The following is a 26641-nucleotide window of genomic DNA, read 5'->3' on the forward strand; positions in this document are numbered from 1 at the left end:
TGTAGGCGTTGACGAGAGAATAAAAGACAGTTGATCAACGATAATTTTGGGATACACGTGGAACGGCAAAGAAATTGCCTCGAGTACACGTGTCATTGAGTAGCTCGCTAAAACCGAGGATACTGCGAGGGTGCCACAGGGGTGCCACGGGGGTGCGCAGCATATGGGATCAGACTGCTATAACCAACAAACACATGCATTGTACAAATAGCTTCGTCCGATGGCGTTTGAAAAGAGTAAATGTTTTTCAACTCACCTGTGACCCTATTCTCAACGATCTGCGTTTTGCGCTCTTTATTTCCATAAAAGAAGCCAGATTTTACCCGCACAGTAGCAATCTTTGTTCTTATATCTTCCACTAGTTTTTTTTTTCTTTCTTTCTTTTCAGGATTCCTTTTCTTCGCTAAAGGACGAACGGTTACGGAAGAAGCGTGGAACGAGCAGATATCGACGATGTACGTGACAGAAAATGTTTTCATATCATACGCTTCCCTGACGGAAGGGACAATAGTTTCACATGGTTATTCTGGCGTCTTAGTCGCAGAACATTGGGTACTCGCACACGGTTCCATGCTGGCTCCAGTTTTATCTCGATCCCGAGATTTCCTTCGTTTCTTTACAGTTTTAAATTCCGGAGATTTAGCCATGGCTCAAGCATCGGAACAGCTGTTCGATGATTTAACGTTTCAGATACACCATCGTAACCATTCGTTAAAGAAATCAGGAAAGTTAGTAGCTGTTTGGAAATGTCCTCTTTTGGAGGAAACGCTAGAGAATTCTTTGAAAAATTTTACCTTCGAGAAACAACACGATTTTGATCGTCTTTTATTGCCTGTCTTCTTGATGATCAAATGCGAATCGTTCGAATCGAGCGACGAAACAATAGGTCGAGAAAAAGACTGGACATTCGTAGAAAGTAAGCAGCTGGGCGGAGAATCAGAAGTAACGGATAAAGCGAAAGTTAAACAAGTTTTACTTCAACTTGCGAAACAAGCTGCTGTCGGCAAAATTACAAAAGGAGCTATCATCGAATTAGTCTCGACGCCGTTTGGAAATGCATTTTTTATCGACTCCGTGAGTCGCGGAATTATTGGAAACTTACTTGGAACCAACCAGTGTCTCGTTGTAATCGATGTGACTAGTTTCCCTGGATGCGAAGGTAGTCCTGTATTTTTAATCAACGATTGGTAATTCATTTATTATATTTTCAGCCGTTTGCCCTTTGAATTTATTCTTTCATTGCACTTGCTAACATTTCGTATAATCTTCAAGTGGTCGAGGAAATATTTGCGGCATGGTAATTGCGTCATTAAGCCGGTACCGCGGAGAATGGGTAAATTGTACTTTCGCTGTGAACCTGTTATCATTGTTGAAACGAATTCTCCAAAGTCGTGTCTTCAAAGATGATTCTCGATGTTTGCCCTGCGAGATTTTACCTTTCACATGGCCGAGTCTACCCGAAATTGGTACGCAAGCACTTTTCCTTTCTTTCTCATTAGCGATGTTCACTCTTGAACTCTACGAGTCTCTACATCTAACTTTATGGACAATCACTGGTTCATCCTTTGTTCAGACACCCTTGAAAAAAGTATCGCGATCGTAAAGTGTGGACCGAATTGGGGCACCGCTACTTTAGTAGACGAACAAAGCGGAACATTCATAACGTGCGCACATGTTGTTACAATGGTATACAAGTTATCTTTTTTCTTTCCTTATTTCACTTTTTCCTCTCTAAAGCTATTGGAAAAATAGCCGAGGATTTCTTCGTGTCGCGAATCACGAGTCTATTTAATGTATTTTAATATTTTTATTTAATCATTTCTAGGCACCAGAAAGAAAAATTAAACTTGCAACCTGCATTATAGATACAGATAAGTTCGAATGGTTTGCAGAAGCAAGTTTGATATATAAAACACCGACAGAACGACCTTATGATATTGCTGTATTGAAGATCGATCTAAAGTTCAAAGAACCTTCGATGAAGGCTATCGAACTTGCCGATACAGATGCACAGAAGGGTAAGACGCTAAAAAATTGCATAATTTCTTTCTAACTTCCAGCTAGCTCTACAAGCTCCGCGTTTAAATATCATAATATGAAAATAAAAATACAAAAACTAAAGAAATTCGTTAGACATAGCGCTGGTGTGAGCTGAAATGGAAAAAGAAAAACCATAAAAAGAAAAAGAAAATCATATTGGTGTCATCACTAGCGCAGTTCGTATTAACAGTTATACGTTCGGTTATATCAAGAATCGAGACTTTTTTGTAACGCATCCACACCGTTGGAGGTTATTCCGGTTGGTTAACGGTAATGAAAATAAGAATTAAGAATATAGGAAGATCATGGTGTAGAAGGCGACGTTGTGGCGCCGTACGTTGCAAGGGACAGCAACACTGACCTTCTTTCATTGACGGAAAAATAACTAGGTCTAAATTGAGCCAATTGATCGTTGAGGGGCTGAATCGACGTTTCGTTGATATCGAACAAATGTCGCGAACATCCATCCCTCTTCCAAGCTCTCTCGCTATTCATCCAACTATCCATATGTCTTTTTTCCTTCTTCGGCTCGTCTTTCAAGCTCCCTTCAATTGAGTCTAATGAGCCTCTATTATTGACTACGAATTAGGTACAAATACTAACCAAATTAAAAGGATTTCTTTGGACATTTGTTACACACATACAAGTGCGCACATACACGACTACACGTGTATATAAAGATGTACATATCTCCCATGTTGAACGTTGATAATCATAAGCTATGACAGAATAATATGGTTTTTTTTGTAGGGGAAGAAATACTTTCTATAGGATTTCCAATCTCCTTGAAAGGACGGCCTACCATCAGCAGCGGAATAGTATCAAAAACCTGGCGACACATGTTTCAAACCAATTGTTGCGTGCACGGTGGCGTTAGCGGTGGACCCATTGTTCGACGCGCCAATTTTAAAATGTTAGGGATAGTGGTTTGCAACGTTGCTTTATCGAACGATTCTGTTTTATATCCACGATTGTGCATGGCAATACCGACTACTGTTTTTAAGAAACCACTGGATGATTATCTACGAACTGCTGGTACTATACATATATTCCGATTCTCTAAAATCTTTTCTTTTCTTTGACTTTTACATTAATTATAAGAAAAATGAAATGTTATTGCGAAATTTTCAGATCCTAAAGCGTTAGAAGGATTGACCCAATATGATAAGAGCGTTGCAAGCACTTGGAATTTTGCTCCTTTTCTTCCCTCAAATATGTAATATATAAACTGTGTTAAACAAAGTAAATATAATATATCGAAGAAGAGAAGGCCTTTATTCGTTCGATGATCAATTTCAACAGACTAAAATCAACTTGATGCAATTTTATAATGTGCCACTTAAGGAAATTTAAACTTTTCGGTATAGCGTATATATCGTTATGCGGGATCTATTTCTCTAGATAAAAACACCAACTAGATATAAGTAGAATACTTTATCGGAATAAATTTAACGTATATTTTGTATATTTTCATGATATACTTTCATGCTAAATGTTAAATGAAACATTAAGCATTTAATTTCTATAAATTCCATTCGTTAATTTACGTAGAACAATTGTAGTATTTTATTTTGTTTATATCACAAGATACGAAAAATAAAAGAACATGTTACAAGATAATTAGGCACTTGTTCGTTGATCAAATGATAATTGCAACGAATTTATTATTTAAATATAGATAAAGGATGCCTATGAGTAAGTGCTGTACTTGTTTTCCTGATAAAAGAATTTCATCCGAACAAGGATTTTAAGAAATCTGTTCTATCTGTTACAGGTTCATTTTCCTTTTTGCTTCTGATTTCAACATCGGTATCCCTCTGTTTTATTTCAGGCGGTACAAAACTACTATGTCCATCTTTTTGTACTTGACGTAGCTTCCTACTTCTATCGATATTGTGCGAATAGAAGTTTGCTTCTCGTTTTGCCTGTGCAATTTCAGCTTGTAATCTTTGTTTATGTACAGCTCGTTCATAAGCTAAACGTTCACTTAAATGAATCCACTTGAATCTAATAAACACGATATAAGATTAAATTATTTCTACATAATAAACTACGGTTATAGTTTGAAAAGCAATTTGTTACCTTGGTAGATACTTTATGTTCCAAATAGTATCATAAAATTTGCTTCTTTTTCTAGATGAGATCTGTGTATTGTTTAATGTAGTCGCAACATATTTTGCTACTGCCTTACTTTCAAATTCAACCCAACCTTCTGTAAACAACCTTGTACCAACTTTCTTTCGTTTCTTTGTTTTATCATCGCGTCCCAGTTCTGTATGGAAAAAATATAATGAATATTCGTCTATAGAAAAATCTTATAATTGTTATCAAAAGATCAAGCGAATATTGTTTTAAAGTCGCAAATATCTTTGACTACTATTAAATAGAGGTTATGCTATATATAAGTGGAACATTTATCTACTACTATGTTGACTACTTTGTTGTTTTATCCGTAATGACTAACCATTTTCTGCTAACTGTAAATAGATTCTTCCAACTTTCCCGTATATAGAAAATAATTCACGAATTTTCGTGATATTCATGTATTTAGGTATATTAGATAAATATACAATTCCTCGTTTTTTTTTTTTCACTTTCGATGTATTATCGAGTTTTACATCCTCTATATTTTCAATGTTTTCCACTTCCATATCCATATTTTGTAAGCACGAGTAAGTAAGAGCAAGAACTTCTTCAAATGCTATCTTGTGCGAGTAACAAACTATAGATGACGCATGTGACACTGCACACACAGACGCGATTCTTCCATACTCTCTGCTTTTTGCTTTGCTATACTTTCATCTATCCAATTTTTAGATAGCCATTCTCTACTTCTAATTTATCGTTATTCCAAGTTTCGTATCAAGCTTAATACGATCTATCAAATATGCTAGAGACGAAAGTGACGAAAATTGATTTTTTATTATTTAACTCATATATACGATATATGATAATAAATAAGACATATCTCTGTTGTTCTCTTTTAAAATATGTCTTCGACTATATAAAAATTTCCGTTTTCGCCTAAGATTTAACAAGAAAAATGAGAAAAAATAGGTCAGGATATGTATGTACAATGTAATTTATAACTGTGATTGAAAATTCTCTATATTATGATCAAACATCGTTTCTCTTACAACTAGGTAGAGACTTTGGAATACGAAAGTAGTATCGGTGAAAAGTGTAAAAGCTAATGATAGCATAAATTGGAAACTGATGTACTGCAAATGAGAAAAATGAGAAACAGTTATGGAACTAAGAAAAATGAAATTTTTATATCGTCAGCCACGATTAAATGTGGTGTATTTAGCGCGGTACATATAGCGCTAGTGGTTTGCTCTTCTTGTTGTTGCGCAACGAGGAGCGCGCAGCGTCTCAGTATGTGCAGGAAGGTACAAGTGCGTTCGTAACATCATGTTTCGTTGAAAAAGTGTTATTTTTCTGCTAATTACGTTATTTTGACCAAAGTTTCGTGGATGAAGTTCCATACAAGTAATTCTCCTATGGAATAACTTAATAACAACGAAACAACGACGGAGGTCCGAAAATTTTCGGGGAACGTTACTTGGCTGAATCAAACAAAATGGCGACTATCCTTTTCTTGGCGGTACTGTTTACTTGACCGTGAACGTTATGTTCCTTACAAAGTGTGACATTAAAGGTGTTGTGTATTTAACTACTCTGCTATTAATTAATATCACTTTAATTTGATATTTAAAAAAAATCTTGTGCTGTTTATTATTTTCAACACCATTTTCGCAATCGTGCATTAATAGAATAGGTAACAACGCGACAAACACGAATAAAACGATAATACTACATATGTACGTGGTTATGAGTGTGTGTGTGTGTGTATACCATAGTTTTTTTATTACTTGCTATTTTATTTTTTCTCCATTTCTCCTGATTTTTGATATTGATGTATCTTAAAAAATTTATTCTGTGAGATTCGCAACCTATTTCGATGCCTTACCCGGCAGCTTCAATTGCATAGCAACGATATTTCATTTTCATTTAACTAAGAACGTGGCGAGTTAATTGGTATTCTTGTTTATCTCTTCTACTATCGATGCTTGTTCGAATGTTTGCTCTTCTATTTTAGAAGTGTATATAATCTTTCATTCTTTCGGATACAACGACTTATTACTGAAACGGATGCGACATCTTGCAATTGTTCTTTTTGACAAGACAGCTTGATTAAAACAGTAAATACCGCGACAGTAATTTAGCTTAGAAAAAAATGTCTAGCTCGTACATTATCGAGCCACAAGAGAGCGGATCAGGAAAGAAGGATGATACATTAATTATCATTGTCAATGATGATGGTACTATATCTGTCGACCAAGAAACTTTGCAGACTTTAATTAGTAAGTTACATTATTTGGATAACTTGGATTGTCAACTCTAAATATTGAATATTCATATTGATTTTCAGTGAATCAATCTAATGCAAATGTCAGCGTTGTTAGAGTAGGACAAGCAGAGACAGACACAGAAAATGGAGATATTACATTAACTGTAGATCCTCCAATGTTTACATCTGCTGCAATTAATTCTGTTGGTACATCTACCGGTGATGCAACCAGTTTAGTTGATCCTTTTATGGAAATGGATCCAGAACAGTTGGAACGATTAGAGACAGCTTTACAAAGTGAAGAGGCAAAACAAATTCTTGGAGAAAATGTCACAGCTATGCTTGGTATTTTTATTATTATTATTATTATTATTATTATTATTTCTATTCTATAATACACTGTATTGTTAAAATTATATTATTCATACCACCTTTCCATTCATATAAATTGCAATCGTTACATTTTATAGATATGTTAACAGTAGAGGAACAACAAAACTCTATAAGGTATAGCGTTAAGTTGGATCACTGCTACACAAGTAGATTATCACCTTCTGATCCAAAACCAAGGGATCCATTACCTGTTATCGATTCACCTACTTCCGACGATGGTTTACAATACGCACATCAACATTCTCCTGCTCCTGGAACATCTAAAACATCGTCGCCTGTCGGCGAAGCTGAGAATACTGTCATGATCAAGCCAAAGGCTACAACCAAAACTGTGAGTATTTAGGTAGTCTGAGAGAACCGAATTAGTCGATTGTTACGATATTTATCTCAGGGTAAACCAGTTGGTCGGCCGCGAAAAAATATCCCCCCGACTTCTGTTCCTACCAGTAATAGTAACACGAGATCGTCGGCCAATGTAGCAAATACGCCTAAATCTGTTGGACATCCGGTTCCAAGGAATATATTGCAGCAAGGTGTTGGAAAACGTAATCATATTGTGCTGTTCCATCATATTTATCAAAAATGCTATTGATATCATAATAGCTCTTATTACTCTTCTTTCTTTGGTTAGATCAAGGAAGATCTAATGACGAGGATGAAGAAGAGTTAATGTCATCCAGTGAATCATCCGAGTCAGAGCCACCATCTGACAATGATTCAGATTTTGGTCCTCGAGGTCCTAGAAGAGGTGGTATAAGAGCTAGAGGTGGTAGAAAAGGGCTTACTACCAGAGGAGGAAGTATGGTAGCTACTCGTAGAAGAGGGCCCAACAAACAAATGGATATGGAACAAGTTCGTCGATTAGATATGGAAATGGCTGCTGCTGTAAATGCCATGAAGAGTCCAGAGAAAGATGAAAAATCGGGTATGAGAGTAGCAACACGAGTTATGACTATATGTTCTATGATAGCTATTTGCATAAAATGATAATAAGGCGCGTGAACTAATGGTAGATTAAAGACGGTTTTATCTTTCCTTTCAATAGGAGGATTTGGTTTCGTTAAAGGCAAGAGACAGCTTAAAACCGTTATTGGTCGGAAGAAAGAGGAATCGCAACGCAACGAATCGCCTTCGATAATAAATCAAGATGTATCGGGTAATTTTGAAAAACCGTTGCAGACGACGAACCAAGTTAAAGCGAATTTGATCAATGCTAATATGGTTAAGGGCGACATGATTCTTACAAAACCAGGACAGGGAAGAGCTAATCAAAAAGTTACTTTTGTACAAAAGCAAGTGCTTATGAAGTCGAATGACCTTAAAAATATCGACGTAAAGAAGCAGGTGATTCTTCCTAAAGGGAAATTTTTTAATCAAACCGGAACCAAATTCTTCGCGACCAAAGATGGCAAACTGGTCCAAATACCTGTAACTACTAAAACTATAACGTCAAACTTATCGATAACGCAAATGAAAGGAGTGATACCACAAGTGTCATCAACACAACAGCCTGCCATGATACAAAGTCAGATTTCAAATGTGCAACAGCAGCAATCCCAACAGTTGGCTAAAGTAACGACGCCTGCTGTTATTTCAAAAATTAAATCTTGCGATCCGAAGAAAGAGAAACGAAAATCTGACGGTCTGGAAAGTGTTACGAAAATAGAAATCGATACCAATAAAACAACAGAGATCAAAGTTTTTGATGGTTAGTACGAGTAGCTTATTTACCTGTAATACCTTATTTCCCCTATATATCTTTCTCATTGATTATCTTACCCAATACACTAGCTATATATGAAATATTTCACTTAAATTTTAACCTGCTTTTAGGTATGAAAAAACATGCAAAGAAAGAGAATCGTAAATCACCAGCGTACATGGTGGATACTTTAGGTCCTGCTCTTTTTTCAACCCCAGATATTATTCGTCGTGTTGGTACAAATGGTGATTCAAAAGTACAAGAAAATGTAGTAACACCGTCTGTAGCTGTTGTTTCTTCTGGAAATTCTCTTATGCAAGTAACACATTCACCGTCATCATCGTCGACATCGACATCACCCATAACATCAAATCGTTCAGGTTTGTATTTGTATACGTAGAAAAAAAATTGTTATACGTTCAAAATTATTCAAAATTTTGTGATTAAAGGTATTATTTCTATGTCTTCCGACCGAACTACACATTCTGAAACATCTATCTCTACGGAAAAGCGAGAAAGTCACGATTGTTTGATAGAAAATCATGAAGCAGAGTCTAAGCCGGCTGTAAAATCTAACGTATCAGAAGAATTACAACCAGCTCTGGATTCGGGTAAGTCGGGTAAGATGCTAATCTTAAATAAAAGATGTGTGGAAACAGTTGTCACATATATGTATTTATTATTCTAATCTCGAATATCTTTTGTAGGCGCTATAGAAGGCGAGGAACATCTACTAGCTACATTGGAAATGGAAGCTAGTAAACATGAAGAGGAATTACTGGCTGAAGCGTTATTATTACAAGAAGAACTTGGAGTCGACTTGGCTGAACATGTATTAAGATTTTTGCTTTTAATAGCATTAGTGTTTTAATTGGAGGCTATATCGAAAACTTAATTTTTATTACGAGATAGAATCGGTTCTCTTTTTTCATTTTTGACTTTTCCTTTATCTTTCAACTGTATAGGCTGCGCTTGTAGAACAAGGAGGAAGTGTTGCGACGGAGTCGATAACTTCAAATAACATGCTTATTCCTTCCTTGATCACATCCGAGCAAGAAGGTACCAAATCGGTGGATGCTCCTGCGACAATAATCGTAACAACTACGACAAGCACAGCAACAGTTGCAACGATGGCAACAACTAGCGCGAATACAAATGAACTTAAAGAGGCAGGGAAAAAGTTTATCAAAGACGATAAGGAACCTATTCAAATTATTCGTGGTGGACGAGTAATTACGTTACCTCCCATCGAAGCACCAGCTACCAGAAGCAAACGATTACAAATTAAAAGTACTGAACCTATTCAAAAATCATTTGAACCTGCCAAACGAATGGAGAAGCACGGGTACGTAACCAAGTCAAATAAAATTAAATTATATAATTTTCAGATTATATTTGATATTTGCTAGAGGTTACAGTGTACAAACAATGCAACAAAGGGCATCGTCGCAGTCTATCAAACACGAAATTCGTGCGAATATAGATCAAGGTGAGAAAAATGAATGCGCAATTCGGGTGGAAGAAGAAAATATGGAGGAGGAAGCCGAAGAAGAGGAGGATGAAGAGGAGGAAGATATAAAAGAGAAAGATCGGAAACAAGTCGGCGAAGAAGACGAAGAAGAGGAAGAAGAAGAGGAGGAGGATAATTCAGATTCAGAAGATGATCCTGATAGACTTTGGTGTATATGCAAAAGACCGCATAACAATCGTTTCATGATTTGTTGTGATGTATGCGAAGACTGGTTTCATGGAAAATGCGTACATGTCAGCAAAGCAATGGGTAAGACGAAAAAATGCTGTAATTATTTTGTATAAATAGTGCGATTGTATAAAGCATAAAATATGTATATATTGAGTTTTAGTTCTATTTTCTATTTTGTTTCCTCTCTTTTATCTAGGTCAACAAATGGAGGAGAAAGGAATAGAATGGGTTTGCCCAAATTGCACTAAAAAGAAGGATGAAGAGATAAAAGCTAAATCGAGTACCCAGAGTGCTTCTGGAAAGCAACGGATTCAATCTGACACTGTATTTGAGAATACAAAAAACCTTCCTACAGTTAATCAGAGTTCATCTACTGGAGAATCATCGCCTTTGATACAATCTAGTTGTGACTATGGTGGTGTTCAATATTCTAGTAGTATGCAATGTGTTGTTTGTAAAAAAGAAGCAAGAAACTCGAGCATTTACTGTTCCGACGCATGTATACTTGCACATGCCCAAGAAACATTGACCAAAGACAAACCAATACCAGGACCAACAATTAGTCCAAAAGGAACAAGGTCGTCACCGTTCGACCCTGCTTCAAAGTCGAAATCCGATGCTCGAGTTATCGTTTTTGAGAGGAAAAGTGGAAGAATATTAACAGGTAGCTTAAATATATCTATCATGGCGTTTATATTCACGGGAAAAGAAAAGAGATATTTCTATTCATCGTTGTCGTTGTTCCTTTAAGGTTCAGACGCTCCTACAAGATCAAATTTGCGTACGTGGTTAAAGGAACATCCTACGTTCGAAGTGGTTGGGACAAATAATCTTGGTGCACTGCAAATAGGGAAAACGATTACGACTATTCAAACACAAATACCTGGTAAAACAGTGAGTATAGAGATCTTCTTTTGAATTGTTTGCTTTTCATGGTCTGTATGCTTTTTATTTTCATGCTAAATGTTTAATAAAATGTGATTTAAGACAAAGTCTGCACTACTGTCACCCGCAAAAGGACAGAATCTTCCGAAGATGACGTACGCAAAAGTACCAGGTTCTAAGCAAATGATTTTGACAGCAGGAAATAAAAAATTTACACTTATCTCTGGTGGACAACAGCAGCAACTACAACTACAGCAGCAACAACAACAGCAGCAGCAGCAGCAGCAGCAGCAGCAACAACAAACTCAATCGACAAATACAAAATCAATACAAATCAAACAAACGTTATTGCCAGGGTCAAACAAGAGTCCTTTGTTATTAAAAACGACAAAATTGATTACTCAACCACAAATAAAGCAATTGGGTGTGCCTGTGTCACCGAAACAAACACCAAATACAAAGAAACAAGAATCAAAACAGGCAATCATACAATCGAAACAACAGCAGATTAAACCAAGCCCACCAAGAAAACCTGAGACAGAACCTATAAGATTAAATATACGAAAAACTTTGACAGAATTGTTATCCAGCCGTATAAAAGAAACCGAAGATTTGAAACTTACCGACGAGGAAATAGCGGACCTAGCTTATAATATCGAATTAGAGTTATATAAATATTTCAAAGACACCGGTGCAAAGTACAAAGCCAAATACAGAAGTCTCGTATTTAATATAAAAGATACGAAGAATCTAACATTGTTTAGAAAGATAGCCGATAGATCGTTGACGCCAGATGCGGTGGTGCGGTTAAGTCCCGATGAAATGGCCAGTCAAGAATTGGCTGAATGGAGGGAGAAAGAAACGAAGCATCAGTTAGAAATGATTAAGAAAAACGAATTAGATTTAATGGCTCAGGCTAAATCTATCGTCGTTAAAACGCACAAAGGTGAACAAATAATCGAGAATGATGGTGGTATCGATCATGTGGATCCAAAAACTCCCGTGCAAGATATCGTGACTGCATTGAACAGTGCTGACAGCATAAGTTCGACCGTGGATGATATGGAGAAAGATATAGAAAAGGCAATCGACGAGGAAAGATTAAAAGGCAAGGAAGATGCGAAAAAATTGAGGAACTTGGACGATAAGAAAAGGAAGGAAAAGGACAAAGATAGAGGTAGGGAGAAAGAAAGAGATAAAGAAAAAGAAAGGGGAAAGGAGAAGGAGAGTAACCGTTCAAAGGGTGCGAGCGATCGGCGTGGTAGAAGTATCAGTAGAAGTAGACACAAACACGGCAGAGACGATAGGGAACGCAGTAAAACTAGAGAGAAAAGCAGAGAACGAAGGTCTCGAGATAAGGAAGGGAAGCGTGAACGAGAAAAAGATCGTGATAAGGAAAAAGAACGGGATCGTGAAAGAGATCGAGAGAGATCCAGAACTAGAGATCGGGAGAAATTAAAGCTCCGTGAAAAAAGTAGCAGAGATAAAGCTAAGCAAAAAGAGAAGGACAGGGAGAAAGAGAGGGAACGGGAACGACACAAAAGCAATGAAAATATTTTGAGAAGTCGCAATAGTGCTTATTCTGAACTGAAAAATGTTGACAAAAGAGAAGACGAGAAGAAAAGAGAAACGGAAAAGAAAGAGGAATTGTCAGGTTTAACGGGAACATCGGCCGGAAAATCTATCGAAGATCGGCTTTGGCGGCATATCGAAGACGAAGCAACTACCAACATCATTGATGGGAATGATTCCGACGTGTCAGACAGAGAACCGTCTTCAACGGTTAATATCAAAACACCAGACATTAACGAAGAAGTTGATAGAGAAAGGGAACAAGAATCATCATCGACTCTCGAGGGTGAAACTCCGAAAGCAGGAGGATGGCAAACGGTTTGGAGGGGTTTCGTTAACATGGTGGATGTTGCAAAATTCTTCATCACCGCGCAAGAGGTGAGTGGTCACGCGAAAGATTTGATGGACGATCTACCAGATACAGTTGACGTTGTTGGACGAATAAGTCACGAAACTGTTTGGGATTATATCTCGAAGATGAAGAAAACCGGTTCGAAAGAGATTTTGGTAATTCGACTTACCGCAGCGAATGACGAAGAAAAGATTCCGTATATAACACTGTATAGTTATTTGAACAGTAGAAGTCGACTTGGAGTCGTTGGAAATGTTTCTAAGAATATAAAGGATTTTTATATAATGCCATTCTCAAGTCAAAGCACGATACCTCAGGTTCTCTTACCTTTGAACGGGCCTGGCTTCGAGGAGCACAGACCGCATCTTCTTCTAGGAATCATTGTTCGCAACAAAAGAAAACGTCCGGCTGGCATATCGTCTTCAAGCATACCGATGAAATTATCGAAGAAGGATGCCGACCGAAGTTACACGCCACCTTTAATAGGTGCCTCGAAAGATAAGTCTAGCAATGGTAGCAACGCGACAATCATCGTATCTACCTCTGTCACCTCTACCGCGACACCAACGATCCCGATATCATCACCTTCCTTGGCAACCGCAACGAGTACATATCACAAAACACCGGCTACCACGGTCAGCACGACCGAGTCTACGAAAGAAAAACAACATCCCGTCACTCAAACCACTCTTGACAATTTAAATAGAGCACATATAGGAATGTCGAGGAGTACGTTACTCGATACCGCGACCATATGTAAAATAGTCCCTGAATTGTCGTCAAAGATCGATCTTACCTCTTCGCCTGGTAAAGTACCTCTCGAGGACGATGGTGACGAGCCGTATAGTCCTGGCCAGATGGACGAGGAAGATATTGATCTTGACTTACGAACTTGTCCTACATCGACATCAGTAACCACAGTAGCTCCGATATCTGGTTCATTGGGTATTCACGATGTTACTACACTCGATAATGGTATCATTTCTTCCAGTAAAAATTCGACCGAACTCCAACGAAAAATGGAAGAACTAAATAGACAAATCGAAGAACAGAAGCAACAAATACAGAATATTAGTTCCTCATTTCTCGGTGAATCAACGCCTACTCTGCCGGTGAGAATTTTAACAAGATTTATTTTTTATAAAATCGAATGTTATTGTTTTTCCTTTTATCCTATTGTAAATAAAATTGATTTCAATTCTACCCGGATATCCTCTTCCTATCCTTGAGCTGCTCGGATTTTTACTTCTTGCCAACATATTTCACTGAGGTTTTTTTACCTCTGCCAGGGAGGGAGGGAAGGAGGGGGAGAAGATATACTTTTTTCTTTTCTTTTTACTTTTTTTTTTCACCTAAACTTATCTATTTGTACAATTGTATAAATTTCATTTACGATTTAAAATGATCACGTGTTTCGAATCCCTACATGTCATTACGATTACAAATACAAATGGCGTACGTTCTCTATAATTTTCATGTTCGTCGTTATCTTTTGGCAAAAGAAAAAGGAAAAATGTATTAATACGCGACATATATTAAACAAGTAGTAGAAGTCTGCCAGTAGCTCTAGGTCCTTTCATTTCCGGTCTTCATCTCAATTCTTCCTTCTGTCAACAGATATCAATTAGTATGGTTAAATCTAAAACAATGTCGGCGGAGATTGGTGGATGATATTAAGATTGTACTTTGTTTATTGCAAAGAAATTAATCGTGTCGTACGCATTTAATTTTCCGAATACAGTGATTTGTTAATACGTCCGTAGAGGATATCGAAATTGAAAGAAAGATAAGAATGGAGTTACAGACTGTGTAACATTTCTAAAGTTGTGGTTTTGTTGGTCTTTCAGGGTTTAGGGCTGGACCCACCGCCCAACGATGAATGCGAAGAAGCTTACAGTCCTTCGGACACGAGATCGTTTACACCACCACCACCCACGGGTATTTCAAAGTTCGCTCAACCGATTCTCGAAAAAGTCTCAAACATAACGATACCTCCAAATTTACAAGAGATTTTAGCAAACGTCAAACGACAAGAGAGCTCTAAAGTAGACCCGTATTTACCTTCTAAACCTAGTGCCACGTTCTTAACTACTGCAAATTCTTCGATTTATCAAAATTCGGAAAAATATTCCTCGTCGCCTGGTGTAAAACTTACAATTAGCGGATTAAATAAATCCAATTCGGAGAAATCTATAGTGGAATCGTCATCTAATCATCGAGAATCTATTTCAAAAGAGAAAGAAAGTAAGGGTACTTTGAGCTCATTAAGCGATTTGGATTTAATTAGAAAAGCAGAAGAGGAATTAGCGGCCGTCGCAGCTGCATCTGCCGCAATAGTACCAGGAAACAGGGTCACCGAAAATTCTATTCCATCAAGTTTATCTGGGACAACAACAGCTCTTTCATCAGTTATGGGAACCACTACATCTTCGTCTTTAATTTCCCAACCATCTGCAAATCTGTCAAGTTTAACTTCGACGGATTCTCCTACTCGTGAGGGAATTCCTTACAAAAATCCCTTTCCAGAACCTTTCAAACGAAACATAGCCCCTGAACAACCGAAACCCCCAGGTCTCGAAGACGAGGATTTCCCTCCGTTTCCATCTACGCCACCAAACTTGGAAAACAATGTATCTAAAACGACATCTTCTCATTCAAAGTTCGTTCCAAAGAGTGGTATTGTGTTAAGCGTTAAACGGAAAGTTAACGATGACGTTTCTCCCACTTCTCCTTCCACTTCGAACAAAATAATAAGAATAAAATCTCGATGGGGTCAGGGTCCATCGGAATCGATCGATTAGCTACTGTATTATACAAGAAGGACAAGCTTTTCCCAATGAAAGGTTAACATTATCAAGCATTTCATTTGGAAAGTGGAACGTCTGTTATGTATTCCAAACTTTTGCGTTGAGCAATGTAACTGTATATTCGGTTAACCCTGGCTAAATTTGAGTAAATTTGGTACAGACATGTCGTTGGATTGTTCTTCGACTAGAATTCGTTGGCTGGTGACTCTTAATAAGAAAAAAGGGCAGAGAAATTCTTTATTGTGTATCTTCAGCTGTTAGTCATATTTTCCTACCAAATCGATGATCTTGGTATAAATGCAAAAGCGTTTATTATTGTCTGAAACGTAAAAATCGATCTGTTAAACATCGATATTTGATCCTGAAAACCATCTTTGCGTTTGCGTATGTGTGTGTGTGTGCGCGCGCGCGCGCGCGTGTGTGTGTGCGTGTGTGCCTGCAATGCTACATGCGTGTGCGTATGAGTGTGATGTGTGCAGTATTAAAATCAACAAAAAAGGCAGAAAGCAAGGACATTAAAAAAATCAAATATTGTCGAAAATACGTTTGCACGTAAGGTTATTTTGTAAATACCAAGGCGACAAAAGTGAACGCTCTTTTCCGTTCAAGTCCTTCGCTATGTGTATATAGTCTCACTAAAAATACTGTAATATATTGTTTAAATTTACTTGAAAGATCATGTAATACGATGCATACGTGTTATATGATCTGTCAGTGTATATATATATATATATACACACATATACACTATGCGTATATATATAAATATATGTACACGTAAATATACACACACTATATATATATGTATATATAAGTTAATTATAAGGATCTACGACCGACCAATGACTTTATTTTTCCGATCAGCACGTTTGTACATTTGTTTGTACGGTTCATTTTTACGCCGTGCATCTTTTTAACAATTCATAAATATAATATGATACTTTTAAGTTTGTAATGCTTCATTCGGGAAATTGAACGTTTATGCAAAGGTGTAATCGTAGATTCTTTGACATGCATACGGTTCAAATGCTTCAAATTCACTACGGCTACATTGTCTTTATTTTTCAATTTGAGATCTATGAAGAAACTAACCAAAAATCGGCGATCTCTCGTTTTTCCTATTTTTGATGTTCGTTATAAGTTTGTAGGTACACATTGATAGTCTCGCGGCATCGCATGGTTGATGCATGTTGATGCACTAGTACTACTGTGCTATTATTCTTACATTATCCTCCCTTCCATTGAATTTCACCTTATTCTCTTCGTTCCATTTTCTTCCTCTCATCGATGCGATTCATTCAATTACAATCTATCTTTGATTCGCTTGCAAGTAATACGAAATATTGCTTGAAAATCGAAGACCTATTAGATATTACAATGACAATTATATGTAAATACGGTTTCGATTTAATAACATATTGCTGAAAGTATGCAATTGAAATGGAAACTTATATTGATTGACACACACTTGTATGAACAATGTATGTATGTGTATCAAAAGGAGACAAGCATTTTGATCAAAAGGGAGATCGTGCAATTTTCATTATTCTTACACAAAATCTTAATCATTGCACGAATATATCGCTCTTTTCATAAACGAAATCCTGTGTACGTTTAGCTATATTCGTTTTATACAGATCAATTATCGTTAAATTTAAGTTTTGTACACATTTTTGAATAGTGTGACACAATAACAATTCATTGTATAACGACATCATTATCGCTTTCGTTAATGTTGTTTTTACTATCTTTTATTACGATTAATATGATTGCTATTGCATATTGTCATCTTTATTGCTTCGTTATCGTCATTGGTATTGATAGTGTAATTAAAATCATCACTTATTTGTTAGTTAATCATTACAATTATCGTTACCGTAATTCTACGTTATAAAGGTAAAGTCGATGATTAATTAATTATACATACAATTAATTTTGATCATAATTATACATACAATTATATGCAGAGTATTCATTATTGAGTTTTCTTAAAACGAATTCGAAGAAAATCAAATGTTTTGAACCATCGGTACTACAAAAAGTAGTATGAAATTCGATTATTCGTTGTACGTTATTTTAAACCAAGATTCCTAGAGCCAATCAGATTTTGCGTCTATAAAGGCTTCAATCGCGCATATTTGTATACGGTATTTTAAAGCAGGATTAAAATTCTTCACTTTTTTAATTACAAATCCTCCAAATTCTACGTGAATATAAATATAATCACAGTAAATTTTGTGGCTTTTTTTATGTGACATTTTCAGTAAAAAAATTCATAATTAATAATGTTCGGCCATTGGACGATATTAAAACGGAGACATCTGAAGAAATTAACTCTCGTATTAGTAAAATATTACTGATTCGAATTCGGGCATTTTGATATATTTTAATTGGTTATCCCATAGTGATTATACCAATGAATTTTTAGTAAGCTATGCACGTACAATTGATTGAATTTACCATATAATTTGTGCGCATGCTTTTTACTAAACATACTGTTGTTTTGCCAACTACTTCCGGAACGGAGAGTCGTCCATTTTTTCGTACACGCGCAATGGGTAAAGAGCCATTTTGTTCGGAGCAGCAACGTGGCAGCCGGTCTTCCCGGCCTTCTTCCCATAATGAATATTCGTGAGTATTATTTAATGGTATACTGTTTTAGGATATTTTTTAGATGAATTTAAATACGAGCCTTTATAAATATTTCTATTCTTCTATAATACTGATACTCGAGTCCGTCCTTTGCGCTCAACTGCTATATTCCTGGTTCTTTCGATGAACTAACTTTTTATTGCTTTTATTCTAGAGTTTATTTCATTACTTTATTTTTCAAAAAAATTATATTCATACGTATTTTCTCTTTTAAGTTTAGTAGTCGTTTTTATATTAGCTTCATAATAATAAATAATATTGTACGGTACATGATACACGTACAGTTTACATTTGCGTCAGTCTTCCGAGAGATTTGCTTAATTTTAATATTTAATTTAAGTATAACCACAAATATTGAAAATAATCAAAATAGAATGTCAGTTGTCTTCTAACTGTGACACAACTTTTTTTCAGTTACATTACTACTAGTCATCACTATCGGTATAACGAGTTGTTTCTCGACCACCGAAATATTACAATCGACAAACTCCTATTTAACAACGGCTGATAGGGTTCATTTGAAGAAGATACTTGAACCAGGCTTAACATCAAATGATGTTGCACTTACATATTATGCAGTTCATGGATACACATTTCTCAAAGAAGTTTTGCCAAACAAACAGGTTAGAAATACCATTTTAATGAAAAAGTTTTATATTGTACTTAAATATATTTAACCGTATATTATTTCTTAGTGTATATAAAAATATGCAGATATATGATGATATACATAGCCTTAATTGAAATATAATGATTTCTTGATTAGTCTTACTGATCAAATTATTTATATACAGAATGTTTCGTACTGATCTTTTGTCAATATTTTAACAAGGTTCTTATAATTTTTAGGCTATTTGTAACTTTCTAATAAAAGTTATACAAGATGATAACAATATCACAATAGAAAAAGCTTTTTACATTGCATCCACCTGGCAAAATGTGGGAAATTGTCAAACTAAACCTCCGTCTAATATTGTAAAGGTTTGCATCTTTGAAAAACTAAAGCATAAATTGTTAATTAATTTTTAAATGACTAATGATGTTTAGAAACTTTCGTTCTACTGGAATTTTATATTGAAGAAAGCTATGCTTACTGAAAAAAAAAGAATTTGACATATGCATTAGCAAAAATTTCGTTTATCAGAGATATAAAGGGAAATTGTTTTTTTTAAACAGGTACTTGTGAGTGCAATAGAGAAAGAGACTTCGAGTATGGTGGAATTATACTATGCAGTAAGCGGCTTGACTGTTTTATCGGAAAAATTATCCCGTGAAAATGTTGATAATGTAATTAAAACAGTACAAAATGCATTACAAAAGGATGATAATTTATGGAAGTATGGCTTACTCTGTTCATATTTTAAACTTATAGTTTGTTCCGTTTTCGTTAAAAATTATACAAGGTTCGTCGCCAACCATCTAAAAAAATCTAATTTGTATTACGAGCAGCTTGGGTTATACATTCCACATCGCTTCAGATCTCGGTGGTACGTTTGGTTTTGATCGTATTGAAGACGCGATTATTCAGGCAGATGAGGTAGATGGACAGTATTTACAATTCGAAGGTGGTCTCTCTGTAACCAGTGAGTACTAAGTGTGTTATGTGATTAATACCACGACCTGCAACATGTTACAAGAAATGGAATTGAATTCTCTACAATCTCGACTGTGGTTAGTAGAACGTATTTTGTTTGTTTCTTAGGTTTCCTAGTAAATGGTATTTTTAAACTATCCAACACGTTGAAAAAGAAACCGCCATTAACACCTCAGCAGATAATAAAAATGGCTAATTATCTTCTATCTCGACGTTCCGTACAGACACCAAGAGGCGTTACAAGTTTGCTTTCAGCATTAACGACTTTGGCAAACAATGATTTTGAGAAACCAACCTGTGTAATATTAGCCAATGAAGAAATCAGCATTTCTACACAACAGCCCTTTGTCACAATAAAAGTTTGCGATATATTAGGCAATCCGTTAACTAACACGTTTAAAGTGATTGCAAATTCTACAACAAGAGTCGGTGACGATGTTGTTATGTTCAGCAAACAAAATTTGCAATCTTCGACAACGGATAGGTAAGCGTTAAACTTTCACCGCCTTCCCCCAATACTTTACCGACTCGAATTTTCTTTTTTCAAGTCGGCTATACCTTGGGGTAAAATATTCGCGTTGGTGCTATCCTTTGATCTTTCGTTAAAATCACGGAAAAGATCAAGAAGTTCAACAAACAGCTTTTCATGATATAGAAGGTACAAAGTATTTTAACATGATCATTTAATTTTAGGACCTTATTCATGATGAACTTCATGGAAACGAAACCAGAACGTGGATTTTACAAGATATCAGTTACTGCTGGATCGGTAACGAATACCGTTATGGTAAAAGTTCTTTGCGAAGTTGTAATTGATCATATGGAAATTGGTACCGCTGATGCCGATCAAACTACTCAACCAAAGCTTACTCGGTAATTGAATCGAGACGATAGATTTAAAACCATAAATCGCATATGTTCATTCGATAAATATTGATTACAGAGTGCATTTCCCTGAAAAATTGTCACAAAAGATTGAGGCTGACTCTCAGCAAAAATTAGTTATGCGATTTCTACTAAAAGATGCTGCTAATAAAAAACCTATGCGCACGCATCAAGCATTCGTACGGCTTTCTTCCGCGTCTATTTCAAACAATGATAAAAGAGGACATGAAATTTTGTTTGTTGCTGAAACAGATACATCGCATCTTTATAAGTTCGATATGGTAGTTGTACACTCCTTCTTTCATCATTCTAGCGATCTCTGTTGAAATTGTTTAAGCATCTCACTATTAGAACGTTTTGTAGCCAGTGGGAGGAACAGCAGCAAATTTTGACTATGAAAGCGGAGACTATAATGTGGAATTGATTGTCGGTGATGCAATACTGAGTAATCCTTTTCAATGGACAGTGGCAACAGTTAGCCTGAAGTTCCCTGAACAGTCTTCGACCGAACGAGCGGATAAAAAAGTTTTTTACAAACATAAATCCAACATTTACACGACTAAGCCGGAAATAATGGTATAACCGTGTGTCTTACAATTACTCATTGATTGCGAGTTGGTAATTTCGTACACGATAAAGACTTTGAATATTGCAGCAATTCTTTGGCCATATGTTATTTTGTGCCTGATAGAACCAATGCTCGTTAGTGATAGTAATCGTTTTAAGATTCTGTCACCTCCTTAACATTGGAAAAGGATTATCGCTGTCGAGATATCTTTCTGTTGTTCTAGATCAAATTCTGTTTAGAATGAATATTTACATTCACATATTTCGACGGACATTTCTTTCAATTCGAAATTTTTGTTGAACATTGTTATCAATGGGTCGATTGATATACATATCGGTATGTTGCAGCACATGTTTCGTAAACCCGAGAAGAGGCCTCCCGCCTTTGTTTCAAATTTATTCACCGGTTTATGCTTAGCACCAATTCTCTTATTGCTTATTTTATGGGCTAAACTTGGAGTGAATATATCAAACTTTCCATTTTCGATTAGTGCTGTGACGTTTCATCTCGGATTGGGAAGTAAGTAACATTATATAATATTCATCGTAATGTTATTTAAGTATATCGTGCCCGATATCTGACAAATTATAGTTTTCAGTTAATTTGTGATAGCTCTTCGGGCATAAAAGAAAGGTGAAATTTTCGCAAGTGTAATTATCATATTATAGTTGTAGCCCGATTTTCACGACACATAAATAACCGCTTATTTGTAATTCTTAACTGCTTCATTTACTATTTTTGTGTGCTTTCAGGTATTTTCACACTTTTCGGAATATTTTGGTTAAAATTAAACATGTTCGTTACTCTTCGATATCTGTTTGGCCTTGGTATTGTTACATTCCTTGCAGGCAATAAAATGTTGTCACGTATAGCACATAAACATAAATTGCGTTAACTCGTTAGACCACAATGATATTTTTATAATCGTTTCCGGAACTTATGTTATTTGATATGGAGGAGGACAAAAGAAAACCAGGCAAAAGCATAAGACTGGCTTCATTAGAAATAAATCACCGGAAGTAACGAACGAACGAATTTGTTGCTGGCGGTATTTTATGATGAACGTTGTGTCGATATTGTGTGTAGCGTAAACTACGATCGGTCGATACTACCGATAAGCAATATGCATATATATTTTTCATCGTAATCATATGCGAAATAAGTTAGATTTGTGATTATAATGAATTATTGCAGCTATGAACAATTCTATTTATTAGAAACAAGCTATACTCTACACGTCTCATGTTTATCGATACACTGTATGCTTGTTATAGGAATGCATAAGAAATTTGAAATTCTTACACAAATTGTTCATATTACTGCATTTTTGATTCTTTATTATGATCTAACGTTTATGATCTCATGTAAGTACGTGAGATGTCATTTTCAATGGTATATGAGTACCATCACACTTGTACTTGATGATAATAAACCGATTTTTAGTAGACCTTTGTTATGTGTACTATTCATTGATTTGTCAAAATATATGCTTCGAACTACATCGGACTTGTCTCATCAATAATGTAGCGTTTCATCAATTTACGTAAATAGTTCGCTTGTATCAGTAACTGGCATTTTTCTGTACGTAATTCTTTGGCGATTATTTGCGCAAAATTTAGTCGACGCCAAAAATTATTGAGATATTGAAAGTCTTTCATAGTCTGAAAAAAAATTGTTGTTAGAGTGGTTGCAAAGTGATTACAAAAGTGATTAGAAAGCGAATTAGTAAATACGTATAATAGTAAACTAAGACCTAACTGTTTGAAGTGGAAGGATATTGTTATCGGTTGTTGGTAATTGCATAGGATGACACTCAATCATTGGAAGTACTTTTTCATCTTGTGTCTCGTATTTTCGACACATTTGCATGTAAGCGAGTATACGTTCAGCTTTGATCACCAAATCTTTCATGTATTTTACACTATGATTATATTCCTTAGACATCGTCATTGTTTTATGTTTATCTTTCTTGCAACCTAATAAATCACTCACTGTCACAATCTACCGCTACCCGGTTAACCACTTGCGCTAGAAAGACGTGCCACGCTTTTGTTCCAAAATCGCCAGCGACGTGTATACCACATCGATAGGCATTTGTCGCATGTTATATTGTAGCACATGGCACGCGCAACCGTGAGTTTATTGGTAGCGTAAGTGGTTAAGTGAGAGATGTATCGAACAAATATGTACCAAAGATGAAACGTTCGTTCGTTTCTCGATAGGCATTATGAAAGAAATTTGATTCTTTTGTCATTTCTTGTAGTTCAATTATAGATTCTATCTTGTAAGAATTAATCTTACTACGAAATTTCATGATCTCGTCGAGAAGAATCGCGATACGCATATTTTGTCGAGTTATCATTTGTTGATCGATCTGATCCTTTTTTCTGACGATTTCGTAACCTTTTCGTCGATCCTCTGTACCTATTAGGGAGGGAATATGTATATGTACATGTATATACGAGAGAGGGAGAGAGAGATAATATCTACATACTTTTACGATAATCGGAAAAAACATTTCGCAAATCGTTCCATAGATTCTCTAATCTTTTTTGAAGTTGCGTTGTAACTATCCTTTTTTCGTTTTCCCTATCTTCCACGAATGTATTGATTTTACCTTAGAATTGGAAAATATACCAAATAATTTAATGTCTGAAATCGTTGTCCCGAAAGTAATACGGTACCTTTTTAGTAATCAAGAGAGAGATAATCGTGTGAGAATGATATATGATTCTGCGAGCATGGAAAACGTTAGTAGGAAATATATCTTACTAATGGCAGTACTTCTCGCGACATTCGTTGCATTTTCACCTCGATGATTTAAGAACAAGTTAATTTTTCGTAAAGCAGTTTCTTTTTTATTTCGATAATAATTGATATTTTCAAACTGAAAGGTTTTATCGGCTAACGCCGTTTTCACATTTCCATAGAAGAGCGTGTCGGCATCTGTCAGTCGAGTTTCGTGTATTTTTAACGATCGATCGATTATCTCTACGTGAGCACCGTTTACCGTTCGTCGTTGATCTTCAGCTTCTTGCAGACTATCCAATAATAAGCCGATGCTGTAAAGATACAGGGGATATCCATAATGTATTTCAATGGATCGTTTATCACATCGCATCGTACCTGTAGTCCTTGAAGTCAAAGGCGTGTTCTAGAATTTGCCAAGTTATGTCTATCTTTTTCGAGATATCCGGCATTCTTACACGCGTAAGCATTTCTCTCCAGTAACGTCGATTACGTTCCGTATTCAAAGCGCTCAGCTTAAGTTCACGTAATAGCGTTTCTCGTTTGAAATCTTGCTCTGCACCGTTTGATTTGTTCCGTGTTTTTCGTTTCGATTTAGGAGGCATTTCATCGTTTAGATCAACCTTTGCCAACACGCTCTTACGATCTTTTTTCTCTTTCCTCCACGCCTCGTTACAGATTAGCCTATATCCTTTAAGTTTCGATTTTCATCTGTAAACGTACGACTTTCCTTCTTCGACCAATCGAGAATATCTCTTTCGATATTATCGATATTTATCATCTATCGTAACGGTTACTATCTTATTGCTGATAAAGGTAGTTTTCGACACATTGAAAAGGCGTATCGTACGGTACGTAACAATCGCTATCGCGTCGTTACAGATGTTCGACATCGCATAATTGCTGGATAAATGCGTGAAATATGCCTGGTTTAATCATCCTCTCAAATTTCAAATGATAATCGTAATATCGTATACGTAAGCGTTTTTACATACGATTCTCTAAAGATGATTCATTTCATTCCACTCATCTCGCTCTGCCTTCTTCCGTGATTCGTACACCGCTATTGGAATCTTCAAGGTTATGGAATTAGAGAATCGGCTATTTACACTGTTCAGTGAAAGCCGATAGTTAGCATGCTGTGCCGTAGTCTTTTTTTCGAATTCTCCACGAGCGTCGTCTTTCATACACGATATCCAATTCTCAGTTTTAATTCTGCTTACACCCGTCTATAAATTAAATGCATAAACGCTGTGATCGTGGCATCGAATTAAGGAAGAACGTAATGAAAGAGATTCGGTAATTTTAATTGGTCGTGCCGATCGAAGGAAGGGGGATACACCTAAGTAAAGATAGCTGTTAATAAGTCGAAGAGGAGGAAGGAGATTTGCTAAATTCCGGTTTTAAAACTAGAAACAGACGTTAATGATATGGAAGGGATAAAATCTGCGCTTCTCATATATAAAAGCGATTCGCGCGGTTTCAAGCACCGGAATTATTTTCTTTGTCACAAGTCTGTCAATCTTGACGAGGTTAGTAACGATTTTTTTACCATTCTCTGTTACAATTTTCTTCCTTACAAATTTCCATATCTTCTCGGTTCCACGTTCTTTTCCTTATTCTTTTTTCCCCTCTTTCTGTCCTCTTTCCCACTTTTCGTAATCACATGGAAAATTCTAATTTCGTCGTCTTTGCTTTCCAGATGAAGTCGTTTTATTTTTTTATACTGGTGGTATTGCTCGTTGATCCGATTCGTACGTTATCGATTCCGCGCGTAGAAAATCGTCTCGCTGTTATACGCGATGATCAGATTGCGGAAGGAAAAGCGATTCGCGTGAAAAGAGCTCCTGTGCATTATTTGCCTTTGCTCGCGGGAGCAGCCATAGTTGGTAAAAAAGCGCTTTTATTGGGCGGTGCCGCCGTTGGAACAAAGGCCCTTGTTGGTGCTGGAATTGCTGGAGCTGGTTTGTACAAAGCTAATTAGTAAGTATATTTTCATGGTATTCTATATGTATATATATATATTTATCTATTTTAGTAGTTTTCTTTTACCGTCAATCATGTTTCTCGTTTAACGTGCATATATAATTTTGATGAATTCTTTGGATATAGTTTTGGCGGCGGTTATGGAGGTGGATACTCAAGCTATCACTATGAGCCATACTCTTACGGACCAAGTTGGTATTAGCGTCTAATATTCGTCGATACAAGGATAACAATTTTGGAAAATAATTTTATCGTTATTCAGGCAATTACTTCGGCACACGATAAAAAGTCTATTTATAGAAGATATTGGTGTATCAAAACTTGTCTTTTATGTTTTAAAATAATATATTATTATATATTTTAATATATTCTAAGTTTGTTTCTAATATAATTTAGTTGTA

General features: G+C 36.0%; 7 protein-coding genes and 1 long non-coding RNA gene across 23 annotated transcripts in view; 4 read left to right on the forward strand and 4 right to left on the reverse strand.

Moving 5' to 3' along the window:
- The window catches only part of LOC126928799 (peroxisomal leader peptide-processing protease), a 28818-nt gene extending 25158 nt beyond the window's left edge, over positions 1 to 3660 (forward strand). For 7 of the 8 annotated variants that reach the window (XM_050744603.1, XM_050744607.1, XM_050744599.1 and 4 more), the window contains exons 2-7: positions 389 to 1187; positions 1273 to 1466; positions 1574 to 1686; positions 1826 to 2018; positions 2791 to 3075; positions 3172 to 3660. In XM_050744603.1, coding sequence (XP_050600560.1) covers positions 454 to 1187; positions 1273 to 1466; positions 1574 to 1686; positions 1826 to 2018; positions 2791 to 3075; positions 3172 to 3260 — 1608 coding nt within the window. In that variant the 5' untranslated portion in view covers positions 389 to 453 and the 3' untranslated portion in view covers positions 3261 to 3660. Of the gene's footprint in view, positions 1 to 95; positions 237 to 388; positions 1188 to 1272; positions 1467 to 1573; positions 1687 to 1825; positions 2019 to 2790; positions 3076 to 3171 lie in introns of those variants that run through there. The other variant, XM_050744601.1, reaches the window with a different exon arrangement.
- LOC126928827 (activator of basal transcription 1-like) lies at positions 3460 to 4793 on the reverse strand. The gene is made up of 3 exons (XM_050744674.1): positions 4505 to 4793; positions 4123 to 4312; positions 3460 to 4047 (listed from the first exon to the last, which is right to left on the reverse strand). The coding sequence occupies exons 1-3, from the start codon at positions 4695 to 4697 to the stop codon at positions 3771 to 3773; spliced, it is 660 nt and encodes a 219-aa protein (XP_050600631.1). The 5' UTR covers positions 4698 to 4793; the 3' UTR covers positions 3460 to 3770.
- Positions 4316 to 22953, forward strand: LOC126928796 (dolichyl-diphosphooligosaccharide--protein glycosyltransferase subunit 2). Its single transcript, XM_050744596.1, has 11 exons — positions 4316 to 4340; positions 18874 to 19082; positions 19309 to 19440; positions 19636 to 19796; positions 19909 to 20042; positions 20162 to 20537; positions 20747 to 20926; positions 20997 to 21219; positions 21302 to 21514; positions 21854 to 22025; positions 22259 to 22953. Exons 1-11 carry the CDS (start codon positions 4331 to 4333, stop codon positions 22399 to 22401), a joined length of 1953 nt encoding a protein of 650 aa, XP_050600553.1. The 5' UTR covers positions 4316 to 4330; the 3' UTR covers positions 22402 to 22953.
- Positions 5387 to 17778, forward strand: LOC126928773 (PHD finger protein 3). 9 transcript variants are annotated; one of them, XM_050744494.1, is made up of 16 exons: positions 5387 to 5864; positions 6143 to 6407; positions 6476 to 6739; positions 6865 to 7118; positions 7179 to 7332; positions 7419 to 7712; positions 7833 to 8495; positions 8621 to 8869; positions 8939 to 9109; positions 9197 to 9321; positions 9455 to 9834; positions 9899 to 10269; positions 10388 to 10855; positions 10943 to 11085; positions 11179 to 14112; positions 14848 to 17778. In XM_050744494.1, exons 2-16 carry the CDS (start codon positions 6281 to 6283, stop codon positions 15799 to 15801), a joined length of 7551 nt encoding a protein of 2516 aa, XP_050600451.1. In that variant the 5' UTR covers positions 5387 to 5864; positions 6143 to 6280; the 3' UTR covers positions 15802 to 17778. The 9 variants fall into 9 exon arrangements, with proteins under 9 accessions (XP_050600451.1, XP_050600452.1, XP_050600455.1 ...); XM_050744495.1 differs by having other exon boundaries at positions 5387 to 5821; XM_050744498.1 differs by having other exon boundaries at positions 5387 to 5701.
- Positions 14154 to 17045, reverse strand: LOC126928845 (uncharacterized). The gene is made up of 2 exons (XR_007716953.1): positions 16900 to 17045; positions 14154 to 14607 (listed from the first exon to the last, which is right to left on the reverse strand). It is a non-coding gene; the product is annotated as an uncharacterized LOC126928845 (long non-coding RNA).
- On the reverse strand, positions 22656 to 24118 carry LOC126928052 (dynein regulatory complex subunit 2-like; the record flags this gene model as incomplete). The annotated part of the gene is made up of 4 exons (XM_050743976.1): positions 22656 to 23167; positions 23265 to 23507; positions 23671 to 23930; positions 24001 to 24118. Coding segments are annotated over 4 exons (786 nt in total), but the record flags the coding sequence as incomplete, so codon positions are not given.
- Positions 24119 to 24164: 46 nt separating this feature from the next.
- Positions 24165 to 25012, reverse strand: LOC126928830 (uncharacterized). The gene is made up of 2 exons (XM_050744678.1): positions 24633 to 25012; positions 24165 to 24568 (listed from the first exon to the last, which is right to left on the reverse strand). The coding sequence occupies exons 1-2, from the start codon at positions 24857 to 24859 to the stop codon at positions 24202 to 24204; spliced, it is 594 nt and encodes a 197-aa protein (XP_050600635.1). The 5' UTR covers positions 24860 to 25012; the 3' UTR covers positions 24165 to 24201.
- A 492-nt stretch (positions 25013 to 25504) lies between these two features.
- LOC126928837 (uncharacterized) lies at positions 25505 to 26590 on the forward strand. The gene is made up of 3 exons (XM_050744687.1): positions 25505 to 25786; positions 25957 to 26237; positions 26367 to 26590. The coding sequence occupies exons 1-3, from the start codon at positions 25685 to 25687 to the stop codon at positions 26440 to 26442; spliced, it is 459 nt and encodes a 152-aa protein (XP_050600644.1). The 5' UTR covers positions 25505 to 25684; the 3' UTR covers positions 26443 to 26590.
- Positions 26591 to 26641: the final 51 nt, after the last annotated feature.

Source organism: Bombus affinis, chromosome 2, assembly GCF_024516045.1.
Source record: "Bombus affinis isolate iyBomAffi1 chromosome 2, iyBomAffi1.2, whole genome shotgun sequence".
In the NCBI taxonomy this organism is placed as follows: domain Eukaryota; kingdom Metazoa; phylum Arthropoda; class Insecta; order Hymenoptera; family Apidae; genus Bombus; species Bombus affinis.